Source organism: Trachemys scripta, chromosome 23, assembly GCF_013100865.1.
Source record: "Trachemys scripta elegans isolate TJP31775 chromosome 23, CAS_Tse_1.0, whole genome shotgun sequence".
NCBI lineage: Eukaryota > Metazoa > Chordata > Testudines > Emydidae > Trachemys > Trachemys scripta.
Genome location: NC_048320.1, coordinates 10,718,044 through 10,736,039, shown reverse-complemented (window position 1 = coordinate 10,736,039; position 17,996 = coordinate 10,718,044). Strand labels below are relative to the sequence as shown.

The following is a 17,996-nucleotide window of genomic DNA, read 5'->3' as shown; positions in this document are numbered from 1 at the left end:
AGATGAAGGGAGAAGCAGGAGATTCAATATACATACCGAGCACTTGATACAGTGCGACAGGAAATCTTGCTTGAAGCATTAATTTCAATCATCTTGGATATCAATGTCTCACAGACTGAAAACTGGCCCCAGGTAGCAATCAATGTCTCTATCTACTGGGGAGAGGTGTCCGTGTTGGGGTACTGCAGGGTGTTGTCACACGTTTTATCTACCAGGGGTAAACTGCATTGATTCCACGACAGGAGGATACTAAATTAGGAGGTGATGCAAATATCAAGTAAAGGCTGAGGAAACAATACCAGGGGACACAAGATGTTAGGAATATGGGCAGGAGAATAAAAATGAGATTCAACTTGCTGAAGTGCAAGCCAGTACATCTGGGGAAAATAATCTAACATGCATTCAATGAGAGAGCGGAGGAGCAGCAGCAGTAACATTCTAAGGGCTTGTCCACACTACCCGCCGGATTGGCAGGCAGCGATCGATCCAGCGGGGGTCGATTTATCACATCTAGTATAGACGCAATAGAATTGAGCGCTCTCCCGTTGACTCTAGTATTCCACCAGAATGAGGCGCGCAAGCGGAGTCGACAGGAGAGCTTCACTGCGGTAACCCGACAGCTGATGACCCCGCCATAAGTAGATCTAAGTACGTCGACTTCAGCTACGCTATTCACGTAGCTGAAGTTGCGTATCTTAGATTGACCCCGCGCAGTAGCATAGACAAGCCCTAAGGGAGTAACAGTAGTGAACAAACAGGGCAGGAACTTGCAATGCAATACAGCAGCACAAAAAGAGAGCATGATTTGGGATTATTTAAGAGGTAGTAACTTGCTATGGACGAGAGAGACAAAACGTCTCTCTCTCTCCCCAAGTAGGAATGGCCAAACTGGATCAGACCGATCTACCTCGGTGGTTTTCAACCTGTGGTCTACGGACCCCCAGAGGTTCACAGACTGTCTAAGGTTTTCAAAGAGGTGCACACTTCCATTCGAAATTTTTTAGGGGGTCCGCAAATGAAAAAAAGATTGAAAACCCCTGACCTATCTAATGTCCTCTCTGTAGCAGAGGCCCATGTTGGCTTCTCCAGTGGCAGGCACACCCCCCTGTAGTACACTTAACTGTGCATTACTACATAACGAAGGGCGGAGGATGGGGAAGCAATGTCTTCCACAGTAGGTGGCGAGATATTATAGAGTCTCAATAGAGACTCATTGAAGTAGGTGGTGTACAAATCCAAACCCCCTGCTCCAAAGAGCTTTCAATCTAAATAGACAAGACAAAGGGTGAGTGGGTAAACCAGTCCGAGGTCACAGAGCTGAGAATAGAACCTGGATCTTCTGACACCAAGTTCAACGCCTGTCCACTGGACCACATAAGAGGATCATCTTTGCTTTGAAGCACAAGGATGATCAAGCCTTATAATTTCATTCTGCAGTAGCTACTCCCAACCATAAAAAAGTACTGTCTTCCTCAATATCCTGGAGCGGTGAGTTTCATGACCCTAGTGAGAGTAAACCTATAATAGTTTTGCAGATTGTACTCGACACCTCCAGGCCGGCCAGCCAGATATTGGCTTCAGCATGTTAGAAACGCCATGGAACGCTTTCCTAAGGAAAGTGGTAGGGTCCCATTCACTCAGGGCACGTGGAACAAAAATGGGCAAAGCATCAGAGAAAATACTACATGAGAGAGATCCGCATTGGATTGTATATTCGAAGACGAGACAGAAAATACTTGTCGGCAGGAGCTCTTGCTCACCCGACACCTCATGCACAGGTGTTTAGTAGAAACAAGAAAGGACTTTCCAAGATTTGGAAAGCGTTCAAAGAGCATAAGGATCTTCGCTCAGTTAAATCTTACCCTCCCTTGGCTTTCGCAGATCCTTGCTCTCATCCCATCTCTCCAGTGGCCCCCAGAGTCTCTCTCATCAGGTCCTCTCTCACTCTGCATGTCAGTCTCACAGGGCTCTGTCCTAGCCCCTTTTCGGGCAACTGCATACGTTCTTGCAGCTAAAACCAGCATGTACGGATGACTCTCCGCTCTGCCTTTCCTCTCTGACCCACTTCCCTTAATCCAATCCTACATCTCACTCAGCCTGTCTCTGACATCTCCTCTTAGATGGTGAGATGCTTAAAGTTGACACAAACTAAAGTAAACTCCTGAACCAGCCTCGGAAACCCCTGACACTTCTTGGTTTCCCATCACCATGATCTTTCCTGTACTTAGCCAGGATAGTCCAGTAAACAGGGTATGGCTAAATCTAGTAGCCATGCTGCCAGCTGACCTGATTTGACTCTATAGTCTTGTGCTTAAGGCACTGGTTTAAAACACTGAAGAACTGGATTCAATTCCCAGTGCTGCCCCCAGACTCTCCGTGTGACCTTGGTGTCACAGACCCACAGGCTGTGGGGTGTTAGGGTGCTGAATCCCAAGAGTTCACACAATTCCACTGTGGCAGGCCTGTGGCCTTCATGACTTAACCTTTGGGCACCAGCTATCCCGGTCTCTGACCGTGGCTCCAAGCGATGAATCCAGCCAAAGCCAAGATCTCTGTTGGAGGCTTTTACCGTAGCCTTCAGGGCGCAATGTTCTCCAGTGAGTATTTGCAGCAACAGCTTTTTTAAAACAAGGTGGGACTTCGTTAGTCACCTGGCCATAGAATCTGACAGGCCTTCTTAGGTTAGCAAAGAGAGGCAAAGGTTAAGCGATAGTCCATCCTGGCCAAACCAGTGCAAGCAGCCAGCCAAGCGGATACGGCCTCCACGGCCTACGTGAATAACGTAGTTGAAGTCAACTTACTTAGACCTACTCACCGCGGTGTCTTCACTACGGTGAGCCGACGGCTGCCGCTCCCCCGTCGACTCCGCCTGTGCCTCTCGCGGCGCTGGAGTAAAGGAGTCGACGGGAGAGCGCTCGGGGGTCGATTTATCGCATCTAGACTAGACACGATAAATCGATTCCCCGCTGGATCGATCGCTACCTGCCGATTCGGCGGGTAGTGTAGACATACCTTCAGCCCTGGTCTACACTAGTGGGGGAGAGAGTCAGAGCCATGGAGGCCGTAACAGCTTGTCCAAAATTGTCAGCCACTTGACATCTTTCTTCTTTGTTCTCCAGCTGAGTTCACATGTTCCATCTGCCTGGGTTTCCTGCTCTTAGGCGTTGATTGTTTGGTCCTTGGGGGTCTCAAGATCTTTCTGGATCCAGAATGGGTCAGTTTCAACTGGTTCTTGAGTGACCCATTTATGCTACCCCAGACAGCTAGGCCATGCACAGACCTCATCACTCCTGCTCCGCTCCAAAAGCGGAGTTAACCCTTTTGCACCCATTGGAGAAAGTACAAAGTACAGAAGGAAACTGAGGCACGAAAGTCTTCATGAAAACATTACAGGAAATTCACCCTTTGACTTGCCTAAGTGTGACACTTACTCTCTTCGGGGCTGACCCAAGTCAAGGGGAATCAACAGGCTTGGATCACACCCCCTGTGCCTTGGCTCTCCAACTGTAAAATGGGGTTCTTTCTTTCTCCTGCCCTTTGCCTGACTTGCCTATTTTGATTGCAAGCGCTCCACCCAGCAGCACAACACGGCCCTCGCAGTGGATGTCAAGGTTCTACTGTAATAGAAACAACAGATATCGAGTGGGGTTGCACAAGGACACCTGGACTTTGCACCGTGGAGTTTGCCATTAACACCAGCTCGTCCGTCGGCCCAGGATAAACTCCAAAATGGATCGCTGGTGGAGCAAGGTCCAGTTTTCTAACAAACAGCCCCCTCCCAACAATCAAATCCCAAGACTTCCTTGCAGGCAGGCTACTGAAAAAACAGTGGAACAGGGGCATCTTCACCCTGCTCAGTCAGGTGCCATCGTGAGGGTAACTGAGTCAGTCTTTGCAGCAGCAATTTCTAGGCCCTAGGTGATGGGACTTTTCAAGGAGCTGATCTATCTGCCTGAAACGTCCAGCCGACTTAGTCTGCCAGAGCGTTCGTTAGGCCTTAGGGGTTGGGGGAGAGCAGCGATTCACCAATTTCAAAGCTGCTCGTGCTCACCCCTCCCTCCACAAACTGAAAAGGCTCCAACCATATCAAGAGAGCCAGGAGCTCCGTAGCAGAAATCATCCCATTGGCAAAGATTCGGTTCTTGTTGAGTAGCGATTCCTTTATCTCTCCGAGACCATCAACCTTCAGCCAGAAGTCGAACCTGAAAACCCCATAACTCAACGGAACGTCGCGTTAAAGTTTGGGGGAATATTTGTCAGTGCCGGCGCTGATACAATCAGTCTGAGGGGCCCTAGAACAAAGAGCAGCGGGTGAAGAGCGTGTCACCTCGCTACACATTCGTTTCCTTGATGAACAAGGAGCTATTAGCCAGAGCGAAAGCATTATCTAGGTGAAGGATGATGCTGATTGTTTCAGCTACTCCTCTTGCAAACGCGGATGAGAGCATAAGGTCCCGGTGGCTTTTTGTAAGCCCCTGGTTGTGTTTCCCCCCCAACGTGCGTGTCTGTGTATGTACAGCTACCCTTCAAGAGCAAACCAAGATCAAGTCGAGGCTCAACCACCATGGCCCTCCTGGGGCAGAACAATTGAAGTTGGACTATTTTGAAAACAAGTTCATAAGATAAGCCTCTAACAAAACGACTCACAAATGGCCTTCATGCAAAATGACAACGACAAAACATCCAGCAGATCCTATTTGCTTAAGCAACCCCCCCTGGCAGGTACAATAGCTACAGGAGGAAGATTGCTGGCTCGAGTGGTCCTTTGGTTCCTTGTGTTTAAGTGGAGAGACTCGATTGAAAGAAATAGAAGGGGAAAAAAAACCCCACAGGTTCAATTCCCCTCACCCCCGTTTCCCTGCCGCTGACATCAGCCCTTCAAAGCGTCTGACTTCAAAATTAATTAGATTTGTTACAAACTACTCCGGATCCCATGGGGGCAAGTCCGCACTACCGCTTAAGTGCGTCTAGCTTACGCCGCTCAGGGCACGGAGCACCCACCGGCAACCAGCTCCCCTCCCTTCCCCCCAGTACCTACCTCCCGCCCGCCAGCAGCCCCACCAATCAATTTCTCCCCCTCCCTCCCAGTGCCTCCCGCAATCAGCTGTTCCGCGGCCTGCAGCAGGCGCTGGGGAGGGGGGAGAGAAGACGGAGGAACGGGGCGGAACTGGGCGGGAAGAGATGGGGAAGAGGCGGGGCGGGTGTAGGGGAAGGGGTGAGTGGGGGTGGGGTCTGGGGTTGAGCACCCCCAGGGGAAGCCGGCACCTGTGGCTCAGGGATGTGGGCGGGGGGGAAGACACATACCCTGAGCGACACAAGTTACAGCAACCTAAGCGCTGTCCACACCGGCGCAATGCCAACGGGAGAGCGCTCTCCGGTCGGCATAGAGCATCTTCCCCAGACACGCTACAGCGGTGCCCCTCCGTCGACGCAGCTGTAGTGCTTCTGGCAACCTGCTCCCAGCGTTCCAGGGGTCTTCAGCCTGTAAGCTCATCGGGGCAGCGACTGGGTTTATTTCGGAGCATTGCACAGTGCAGAAAACACCATTCAAGGGCAATAAGAGTAATGACAATCGTAGATATATTCTCCATTGCCCCAGTTCCGCAAAGCACATGCTAAAGTCCCACGGACTCCAATGGGATTTAAGCATGTGCTGAAGTGCTTTGCTGAACGGGGGCTTTTATCGGCGCCTAGATCATTTCATCTCATAGTAAATCTAGACGTTCAGGGCTTGTTTAGCACCTGATCCTGCAAACAGATACCACATGTGCTTAACTTCACTCATACAAGCAGTCCCATCGCCTGCTCATGTGAGTAGAGTTATGCACGTGCTCCAGTGTTTGCAGGCAATGCTTAAAGTGATTCGAAAAAAGGTGGCGGGGGGGGGGAGAGGGGGGGTATCAGTCTGGAAGCAGAAGCTTTAGTAAGAAAGATTGAGCTGTGTTGCTGATGCACTGTTTTTATTTATTTATTTTGCCGGTCCTGCAACCCCTTATGATGTGCGTCACAGCCCCCCCAACTTTAAACTCTGTTTGCCAGATCGGGCTATTTTCCCCGTAAGCATCATTCCGTATCTCTTCACAGGGCTTGTCGACACTGGATTTTTTTTTTATTTTTTTTTTTGCCACTCCAAACTCCTGCTGGGGGGAGGGATAGCTCAGTGGTTTGAACATTAGCCTGCTAAACCCAGGGTTGTGAGTTCAATCCTTGAGGGGGCCACTTAGGGATCTGGGGCAAAAATCAGTACTTGGTCCTGCTAGCAAAGGCAGGGGGCTGGACTCCATGACTTTTCAGGGTCCCTTCCAGTTCTATGAGCTAGGCATATCTCCATATATTATATTATTACTGTAGACATGCCACCAATGTAAAAACTGGACTTGCACCTTGGTTTCAAATACACAGATACAGATATATCTGTTCTACATATAATGAGTTCTGCATGCACAGCTGAAAGAATACACACACACACACAAATATACTTAAAAATTCTTACTGTGCTTATGCATTTATATGTATTTTAAAATCCTAGGGCTTTTTTGCACACAAGTAATTAAGAAATAACCAGATCACAATCCTACATTAAAAAAACAAAAACTAAATCTGTCTCTACAGCCTGTATTTGCAAATTTCTAGTAAATATTACAGGGCATCCTTTGCCCTTTGGTCCCATTAACGAATTCTGCATGCACAGGCTGAAAGAAAGATAAATCTTTTGATGCTTGGAAGCGGGGGGTGCTAGTTAAATCTTTCCTGGATTTTCAATAACCTTGCGAGAAGTAACATCCCGAGCCCGCTCAATACAGATGCCAAGTGCTTTCAACTGCCCACTGGCTTCACGTGAAGCATGTGCTTTCCTGAATCTAGGCCATAGTGCTAGTGAGAAGTCCTGGGGTGACAGCCCTGGAAGGTTACGTCCACTGTATAGCCAAAAGACAGACAGACCCCTCCAACCTTGACCTTGAGATTCCAGCTGTATTACGTTCCAATTTTTTAAAAACTGGAAACACCATGAAGTCCTTTAATATAGGAAGCTTTAGCCATTTATTATTCAAAAGCAGGCGAGATGCAAATTCCAACCATTTTGTTAACTTATATTTTCCCTTCTACTGGGCAGAAATCAGAGACACAAAGCATTTATCCCTTAGATTTACATATTCATGAATAAAAAGACCTTTAGGAAGAGGGTGTGTAAGTTATCCCAGCCCCCCCAGGCAACAGTAACTTGCGCACTGATAATTCACGTGTGTTTGACATGGCAAACATGCAATTTGCCACAAGAGAAAGCTCAATCTTTTGCCTTGACAGCTGCCACATCACAGGAGAATAAGCTACATGATGGAGCAGCTTCTTAAAGGAACAGGCACAGACTCATGCTCGCTCCAAAAATTTGAGGGATCAGTGCATTTCCCTATTTTTCAATTAATTTTAAAACAGTGCTGACTTTTCAGTTTTCCTCTCTATTTTAAACAAACAAGGCTTCGGTGAAAGCAGCCTTGCAAAGCAATCATGGACATTTAGCCTAGGTACATAAATCTATTCACCTGGTCTTACCATGATAATAAATTTTAAAAAAAAGTGCTGGTCCAAGAACTGCGCCTATGTAAATTCACTGTTTAAGCTACTACAAGGAAAAACAACATTTGCCTACTAACTTTTACATGACAAATCAAGCTCCACAATTATTCAAACGACTCCAGCTAATATTTGCTTCAGCAGGTGTCTAGGGAACCGCACACAAGACTGAACCTTGAAGAAAACGTAGGGGGAGGGATAGTTCAGTGGTTTGAGCATTGGCCTGCTAAACCCAGAGTTGTGAGTTCAGTCCTTGAGGGGGGCCATTTAGGGATCTGGGGCAAAATCAGTACTTGCTCCTGATAGTGAAGGCAGGGGGCTGGACTTGATGACCTTTCAAGGTCCCTTCTAGTTCTAGCAGATGGGATATCTCCATTAATTAATTGATTTTTTATTTATTTAAAATTGTCCCAACGGTACAGATAAATCCATAGAATTGTTAGTGCAAGAATCTTTAGTTTTAGTTCACAGAGTAGTTTCTAAACACCATCACCCTGAAGCTTTGACGGAGTCTCTTTGCAGAGCCTGGGACCCCAGGGCAGCAAAATTCAGATCAGGAATCAGCCACGTTGCCAACTGTCACAATTTTACTGAGAGTTTCATTATATTTGACATTATTCTTAAAATCCCAGCTCCCGGAGACATGCAATTACATGAGACGCTCAGCTTCCTTTTAAATTTTCAGAAAGAGTTTCTGGCTTTCAGGTTTGTGAATCCTACAAGGGCACGGAAACCAGAAGGGAAATAAAGAGAACCCAAAACTTCATATTTTGGCTTTAAAATCATGATGTTTAAGCCACTCTCGTCATCTTTGAATACCTGGAGGTTGGCAACACTAGAAACAAAACCCTCCAAAAGATCGGTGGGGTTTTGATGTGGGAGTTGGGTCCATCTCTTAGCGTGAAGAAGAATCATGAAGCCCAACTTTCAACCTGGACTGAGGAAAACCATAACAGATGCTCCCTCTAGGTACTAGGTTATGGCTCTTACACCATAACCATAGTACTTGCGGGGTTTTTTTTAAAAAGTAAAAACAACCAACTCTCTCTCTTTAGATATTCGGGGCCAAGTTGCAAACAGAAATCTCAAACTAGCCTCTAATGTACTCCAACTAAGCCCACAGTTCTGAGGGTGAAATTTCCTGCCGTCACAAACGATGGGGTTTACACAGCCGCCCGACCTGCTGATACAAACTGCACCCCTCAGTGAGGCAGAATTTCGATGGCTAAGTAACTATCACTTGTGCCCGTGATTCATCACACCTGTCAGATCTCAAATACCAAGCAGTATTTTGAAAATGCAGCCCTACCATATTTACAGATGACTTTTAAACCAGACAAGTTTTAAAAGTCGAAAACTTGGCAGTTTTATCCTCCTGGTTCCTTGTTCTCTAGGAACATCTGCCTAGGTTGCAACATTGTTTCATCCATTTCTGGCAGCCTCTCCGGGATTCGACCAAACCAATTAATTCTCAATAGAAAGGTGAGCTAAGTCACTCCATGTAAAATATGGCTGAACCTTTTGACCAGAGAAGTGAGTGACCTAGGAACCTATTTGTACAACGTCTGAGACATTAACAGCATTAAGTTCAACAGTTCTCATGTTATGGCGCATTCCCACTAAGAAGGTGATAAAAAGGGAGAATATAAGCTCTGTAGCTTTAACAGCACATGAACTCCTTACAAACTGCCAAACAGCGCTAGAAAACATCTGTTTATTTCTGCAAGTACTTTGTGGCCCTAATAATGGGCCTGATCCTGTGATCCCTACTTTGGCAAACCTCACACTGAAATGCCGGTGTGGATCTGCTGGCGCAAGGACTGCAGGATCAGGTCCGATGTTATGGAAGTGATCGATCTGCATTTTAACCTGCTCATTTCCTGGCCTTGCATACACAACCCTCAACATCAAAAGGAAACTGACCAAGTGGAACTTTCTGTGTCAATTGCACTTGACAAGAAATCGCATTTCCAGAACCTTTCACACTCTGTTTCAAAAGTACATCAACAGCAAGTTTATAATAAGCCTTTCAAAACAACAAAGAGGCTTTCCAGACCTTCGGAGGACTGACGGATAATTGTTTCTGCCACCAGCCCACAAGAAAGATGTAAAGCTTTGGAGTATTCATGCAAAAAGTTTTTACACACACCTGTGGACTTGATCTGTGGTGGTGCTGAGAACCCTCACCCTCAGATGAAGTCCACTGGGTCTACAGATGCTCAGCACCTCTGGGGGGCGGGGGAAAAACAACAGGTTCCTATTTTGCAGAAAAATCTCAGGCTCTCTCTTCAGGTATACACCTGAAATTCAATCGGAGTTGCATGCCTAACTCCCTTCAGTCCCTTTAAAAATCCAAGTCTAGAGCACTAGGAACAAGCCACAGATGTCGCAAACTGCAGGCCAAGTTCTAAACTCCGTAACGCCGGTGGAATAACCCTACTGAAACCAATGGACCCGCTCCAAGATTTCCACTAGTTCAACTGAGGTGAGAGTCTGGTCAAATAACTATCAGCTAAAAAAAAAAAAAAGACGACAATTAACATTTTTGGTCTGGAAAAATGTTTGTCTGCTCATCACATTCATTAGAACAGGAAGAGACGCTACAAAAGACACTGATTTGCAAAGCTCGCTTTGTGGTCCTCTGTTATTTACCCATGCCACAATATTGGGCCAAATTCATTGCTGGTATAAGCCTCCTGAACTCAAAAGGAGTGACACCAGAGATGAACCGTGGCTCATTTTGCCTTAGTACTGTTTTCCCTTTACACCACAACTCCTAAAAACAAAACAAAAACAAAAAAAAACAAAAAACAAAAAACCCCGAACAACCCACAACAACTCAGACTGAAGTTTGGGGTAGGTAGATGAGGAGTTGCCTTTCAGTAAGATCACGCTGCAATAAGCAATCCTGGTTTATTCCATAGCCCTTTATTTTCATCCACAGCTCAGACCGATTTCTGGAACTCGGAGTTAAATAGCTACCACAAAACGCACACACAAAGTTATCTTCTTTCACCACAAGAGGGGGCTGCAGAACTCTCATCTCTTTTGTGATCCACAAAACCCCCCAGTTAACCGCTGCTTTATAGTCAACTGCAAGGCAAAGCATTAAGCGATTACTACACGTATGTACGCCCACGTGTGTCAAAACAAAGATGCATGCCTATCCAAATACCAGACACATATGTCCATGTGCCTCTTAAAATCTGCTTACATGCTGGATTTTTAAAACAAGTCAACCCACTTTCATAGAGAGGTTCCACAGTTTAGAAAACACTAAAGCTATAGAAAATATGGAAACAGAACAGATGCCAGGATTGGAAAAGGAGACACCCAAGAAATGGCTAAGGGAGCTAAACTTATATAAATTAGAACAGCAAACACTCCAGGGACAAGCACCCAGGGTCTCAAAATACCCTCAAAGAGGAAACAATGTAAATTAAAGGAATTATTCAGGGGCCGGAATTCACCTGTGTGCAAGCGGCCATCAAAAGGCCTACAGTGACTGAACAAAAAGAGTCAATGAACTTCTAAAACAGAATGGATGATTTTCTGCTGGATTCCAAGGAGCGTTCTCCAGGGTCTCCTTTCTGAGGAGGATGACTCGCAAGCAGAAATTGCTACCTAATTCTCCCCCCACCCTTGCAATTGTATCTCTCACAAGTTAATGGAAATCAGAGGGAGAATTCCCTGCAGTAGGCAAAGGACTGGCAAAAGTGCCACCAGAGAAAAACTGGTTTGTAAACAGAGGAAACTAGTTACAAGACTTAAAAAAAAAAATTAAAACTCTTGACTAGATACAGTGGTCTGAATGAGACCATTCCCTGCAATGAGCTCTGCACCCATGCAGAACCCCCAATGGGCTGCAGGCAGGCCCGAGGGGCCACCCACACAAAGCAGTGTGGTCTAGCAGATAGTGCATCGGCTTGGGAATCAGGAGACCTGGATTCTATTGACCAGCTTTGCCACCGACCTGCTGTGTGGCCTTGGCTAAGTCTCTTCCCCTCTCTGGGCTGCGGTTTTCCCTCCCATCCTTTGTCTTGTCTGTTTACATTGTAAGCCCTTTGGGATAGGCCCTTTCTCTGGGATGTGAATGTGGAGCACCCTAATCTCAGCTGGAGCCTCTGGACACAGCTAATACAAAAAAATAAAAAATGGAGCTCATTTGCAGGACCAGTGCTTCATTAGTAAAAGCAGAATCCTGCTGGGTGTAGCAGGGATCGCCACAATACTTTTCATGCTCTTTTTTTCTTTTTAACCCCTGAGCTGTTGTCCATTTGCATTTTATTCCCCAAAAATCCCAAGAGCAGCTACGATGTACTAAAGAACGAAGTCAGCTGACAAACGTCATTTGTCAAAATCAAAGCCATTTTTAAAGTTGCAGGTTAAAAAAAGGCAGACGAAGCTTTTTCAGAACTAAAAAAAAAGAGAGAGAGAGCTGGGTTTTTGTGGTGTTTCAAAAACACTAAAAACAACCAGTTGTGTATTTAAACAAGGAAATAATTTAGAATAAAGAGAAACAACTTGTAAATAGGTTGGGCCAAATTTCTCTGCTAGTGTAAACGGGTGAAACTCAGTTCAAGTCAAGAGAGCTGGGATCACTTATATCAGCAGAGAAGATGCCCAACGTGCAGATTTTATGTATAGGACGTTTTGCCATTACACACACACACACACACATTCTATAAAGGCATTTATATTCAGCATAATGTCAAAACCAGACCAGACGTGATAGGAGAGGCACGGCAGTCCGGCGGATAAAGACACGGGACTAGGAGTCAGGGTGAAATCTATTTCCCCAGTTCCATCACTGACTCGCTGTTTGACTTTGATTCACTTCCCTCCCTGGCCTCAGTTTCCCCACCTGGATACTCCTGCTTCCCCCACCATTTTAAAGCCCTGAGAGAAGGAAGGATGAAAAGCAAGATAAACACTAAATATTAATGAGACATAAATGCATACCTCAAAGTTCTGGCATCTGTTTAATTTACACTGAACTTAAAATTAAATGGCTGGACTATGAAGTGAACTATCAGTCTGAAAAGAAAACATGTAAAAAAAAAACCCGTGAAGTGGTAGGAGTAGAATATATTACATGGAAAGTGTCTCCTCAGAAATACTTATCATTATAATAGTACTTAGCACTTCTATAGTGCTTCACAGCCTCCAAGCGCTGTACAAACATTAGCTTCTTAATCACTCATTAGGGATGATCCTATACAACACTGTCGTGGCTCATTGCATAAAGTCATCCCCAACTTGCAGAATTGCTTCTCCTATCACGCTCCATGTTCTGGAGAATAGAGAAGTTTAAAGGTTCCACAGCTTATTGGAAAGTTTGGTACAAGTGGGACTAGACAGCTCAGAGCCAACAGCCAGAGGCACACTTCCCACCCCCTTCTCCACATTTTAGACTGGGAAGCAGAAGGACGCCAACACCATCACTAAGCAGGAAGAACCTCCTGCCTTGATAGCTTCCAGTTAGCAAGTCTGGAAATGCAAGAAGAAGGGAGGAGGTGGTCTTTAGTCATCTACACGGGGTTTGTGTCCCTGGGAACGCATCCTCCGATTGTTGCAAGAGGGGGCTAGAAGGTGCACGGTGGCTACTAGGTCATGGAACGGTAGCAGCGCCTGAGAGATGAAGGTGGTCCTGGAATCAGCCAAGTCCAGAGCCTCCAGGGGTATGTCTACACGACAGGTGAAGGCATGACCAATCCTGGTAGATGTGCCCATACTAGCTTTAATCTAGCTAGCATGGGCACCAATAGTAATGAGGATGTGGTGGCACAGGCTAGCAACCAAAGGACGTACCCAAGCTCCCCTGCAGGAGTGTACTTTGGTTGGTACCCCGTGCCGAAGCCCACGCTGCCACGTCTACACTACCCTTGTTGCCCACGTGAGCCAGATTACAGCTAGCAGGGGATGCCTACCTGTGCTACAATCACACTGTCATTCGCAATGTAGACAAACCCTGTTTGTTGGGTGAGCTATTCCCACGTATGAACCACCCACCCTCGGTGTTTGACGAGAAGTAGTTTATAGTGATTTTGCATTACAGTTGCATCTAGGGCCCATGGCAGCGAACCTCCCCACCCAGGTCAAGAGGCTTGGGCTAGTGGGGCTTGCAGTCGATTGGGCTGGAGCTCGGTCTCTGAAGCCCATTCCCCTCTAGGCTTCAGAGCCCTTGCTGCAACTGCAAAGAGCTGTCTACACAGTTACTTGTACATCATTTTCTCAACCTGGATGGGGAGGTTAGCCGCTGCAGGCAGTATAGATGTGACTCTAGCGGCCTCAATTGAGATCAGGGCCCCATCATGTTCATTGGGTTTGTACAGTGACTAGAGTTACTGCCCTGAAGAATTTATGGTCTAAATAGCCAAGACAGACCCAGTGTAAGAGGGGAAACAGGGGCACGGAAAGGTAAAGGGTCACATTTTCAAAAGTGCCTAAATCCCATTTTCAATCGTGACTTCGGCTCTGGAGTCTCACTCAAAGCCGATGGGACTTTGGAAGATTTCACCTGAAGCCACTTGCCCACAGTCACACAGCAAATCGGTGTCCAAAGTGGGACTAGAACCCAGTGTCCCAGGTCACAGTCCAGCACCTTACGCAGCAGAGTACGTTGCTTCCCGAATCCAGCCACCAATCCGCAGCATCGCACTCACCAGACAGAAGCAATCCGAGGTGTTGCAATACCACCCCCTTTAGAGATCCATAGAGACTCTTGACCACACCTTGAAGATGCCAGCTCTAAACATCTTCATTATGGTGGTGTAACACGTAGCCATATAGTCTTTAAGCAGCCCTGTTACCCACCTGGGAAGCTGAATAATTGCAACTATCCTTCTATATCAAAAGAGGTTACCAAGGGATCTCCTTTGTATCTATTCCTGGTAAAGGTCTGGCAGGAGTCCCTCTTGACTGGCTCCAACTAGGTACATCAAGAATGTCCCCAGGAGTCAGTGGAATTTCAAAACAGGATGTGGCACCACTAACATCATCTTTATTCTCCTCCAAATCCCGGAAAAGGCATGTGGGACAATGCCAACCTCTATGCAAAGTTACTGATCTAAAACAAGGGCTTTTGACAGTATTAACAAAGGCGCATTGTGTCAACTCCTCAAGAAATACAGCTGCCCAGACAGGTGGGTGAGTCATCCATTTGTGCCACCTGGATAAGTCTGGAAGGATCAATTGTGGCAGAGTCCTTCCTGACCCCTCTCAGATCAGGCCACGGATCAAGCGCCGTGGGGGTCCGCTCACCTATTTGCTGAGGTCACCAACAATTCACAGGCAAGGGTCTACATCCAATCGTTCATGTCGGAGGGCGAAACTAAAACGCTCAACTTCTTACCCAAAAAATATAAAACTGCTGTTGCTCTTGCTGTCCATGCTATGGAGGAAGTCCAAGAACAGGTAACTCGTTCTCATGTAGCAGCAGTTAGTTTGGTCTCAATGCTAGCATCACGTGGGCATCCCTGCCCTAAGTCTGAAATGTTCAAGCGTCTGAAAGTTCCAGAGGTGGCAAATGTTTACATATCTCGGGAGAGTTATTTCAAATCATGCCCTTTACGGCTGCCCAAAATCACCACTCAAAGTTAGCAAAGCAACCCTCTCCTCCCCCCGTTTGCGAACGCTTAATAAACATGCATGGAGAAACAATAGATTTCATAAAGAGATCGCTCTTGTCATCATGAGGCTATGCCCAGGTCTTCACACCCTTCGATGCCCATTTAGTCTGGTACCCATTATCTATGTCGTATTCCCCTTCATCCATGCTGTATATAGGTGTGTTTTATATCTAAAGAGAGTTTCTTAACACACATGATACGAACAGAACCTAAACTCCATGTCTTTTACTCATGACGGTGATCCTCTACAATTATTTGTGAGCTACTGAACCAACCCAGTCTCCAGTCAATGTAATGAACCCATTCATGTTATGACCCATGCCAGTAGAAGTTGCAGATACGCAGAGCATCCCACATTGCACAACGAGGCTAATGCCCCATACCACAGATGTTATCCGTGCTCATGAGCTCATCCCAAGTAAAAGAGGATCGATTATCTTATGATGTGCAGGAAGGTGGAGGAGCAGGGAATGAAAGATCAGGAGGTGTGTGGGCAGATGGGAATGAAGCCCTGGAAAATTAGAAACCTAAGATGGGGAGAAAAATATTAGGGAGTTTAAGGAAGGGGAGGAAATGAGAGATCCGTAAAGAAGCCGATTTGGAGCATCAGGGGACCAAAAAAATCAATCAACCTTCAACGCGGTTACACCAGGGATGACTATGGCCCCAGACAGGAAAGTTAGAATAACGTGAGCTATACTACAGAGCTTTGATTTCAGTGGCACATCACGTGTTTCTCACGGCTAAGCCGCCCACTTGCAAGCAGAGACAAGTGTCCCTGAAACTTTTCTACAGCGGATGCTCCTGTGCAAAGAGCAACGTTCTACTCCGGCTTCTGGATGGCCTCAAATGAATGCGTGCCCAGCCTTTGAATTACAGCTCGTCCCCGAAAGATCAGCCTGCAGCATCTCTGCCTTTCCCTGAAGAGGGGGCCCGAGATTTTCAAACATGACTCGCGAGTGCGGATGCCCAAACTGAGCCACGCAAGGGGGCCTGATTTTCAGAAGGCAGGTGCTCACCTTTTGGACGCTCGGGGCCCTTTAAGATGTCTCAAATTGGGCAACAACAAACAACAACAAAAAAGGATGAGCCCCCCAAATCACTCCAACTTTTGAAATCCATAGGCCACTGGGGCAAGTTCTGCTCTGCTACACCACTTGTGCTCCAGATTCCAACAGAAACAGTTCGGTTTTTAATCATGCAACTGGTGTGTTGATTTGTCCCTTTCATTTTGGAAAGGTACCAAATGTATTCAGTAGAACTTACACAGGTTGATAAAGCAGCTAGTCCTTAACAGAGAGAGGATACCCATCAACAATGGCAGCATGCAAAGTTAGAGAAGGAAGAGGGTGGAAAAATAGACCAGATTCAGGCTATCCCTCCAAACACGACACAACAAAGGATTGCAGGAAGTGGAGACGCTCTTACCGTCATCCTGGTAATCCGATGTGAGCGACGCATCTGACACAGTGGAAGGGACGAAACTCCAGCTCTGGTTGTCATCAAAGCTGTCCTGTCCGAAGTAAGCATCAGCCTGATCCCCTCCTGGAAAGGGAAGAGAAGAGGTGAAGAAGTGAACTGATTTTAGTGGAAAGCAACACACGGCCCTAGCCCCACCCCAACTCCTATGGCCTACGGTGGAAATTATTCCCTGCTGCTCCCAACTATCTTCTGGCCACTGTCAAATTCCAAAGCACTTCAGAAGACGCCAGATCAGACTGTGGGAACAAAGAGGTATATCCTCGGTTTGATGCATGCTGACATTTACGGGCACTGTGTGTGGGTGCATGCACCCCAAGGGCAGAGTATGCCCCCAAAGGCATATGGCCCTGGTACCTGCAGAAGCAGTAGGCCAGGAAGGTCTGTCTTGTAGCTAAAGACTGAGAGTCAAAATACCCGAGTTCTAGCCCCAGCTCTGCTATGGCCTCATTACACCACATTTGGGAAAGTAAAATTTTCCCCTTCAGGGCTTCAATTTCCCCATTTTACAGGGATGTTTAGACCTTTCATGCTTATATAGAAGACTTTGAATCTCAAAGGAGAGGTGCTAGAAAAACTTAACACATTATAGACCAACTACCCACACTGGCAGAATACCATATGCAAATGAACTGAAGCAAAATATTTTTGTGTTGGTGCAACAGAGTGCTTGTATATTTGATTCTGTCAGAGTGGATTGTCCATGCGGGGCTTTGTTATTGCTGATAATTTTACATGGAAGGCTCTCAGATACCACGGTGATGAGTGGCAGTATAAAATTGTAAGATAGATGGTGCTGTAACAGGCCTCTTTGTAGAAGGAAGATGCTGATAACCGCAGACAGAAGCTGAAGACTCCCGGAAACAAACAAACACACACACACACACACACACACACACACACTGTAAAAACACAGGACAAAAAGTCAGCTGCACAATTCATTCAACACACGCCAAACAATGAGAAGGGGGTTTTCAACTGATTTTAATATGAGCTCAAACACTACGTTGCTAAAAACAACACCGTGTACATTTCTCTCAGCAAACTATGGAGAGATTTGTGCCCGGTGATTTGAAACCAAAGCAGTGAAACCGCATTGACGGGTTTGGGAAGGAGAGGTGTGCACGAAGCAGCAGCTGAAGAAAAAAAAATAAAATCACACTCTGCATTTATATGGCAGTTTGTATTCCACTAATCCTCAAACACCCACAGGTCTCACCCCACATTTTCATAGATGGGGAAACTGAGGCACGGAGAAATTAAGGTCCGAATTTTCCAATGCGCTCAGCACCCACATTCAGGATCAGGTTTTCA

The 17,996-nt window shown here is 46.4% G+C and overlaps 1 protein-coding gene across 1 annotated transcript in view; it reads right to left on the bottom strand.

Annotated features, from left to right (window-relative positions):
* SKAP1 (src kinase associated phosphoprotein 1) overlaps positions 1-17,996 on the bottom strand; it is a 264,424-nt gene that overhangs the window by 171,187 nt on the left and 75,241 nt on the right. Inside the window, exon 4 of the mRNA XM_034756270.1 lies at positions 16,632-16,748. Within this exon, the coding sequence (XP_034612161.1) occupies positions 16,632-16,748 (117 nt within the window). The remainder of the gene's footprint in view (positions 1-16,631; positions 16,749-17,996) is intronic.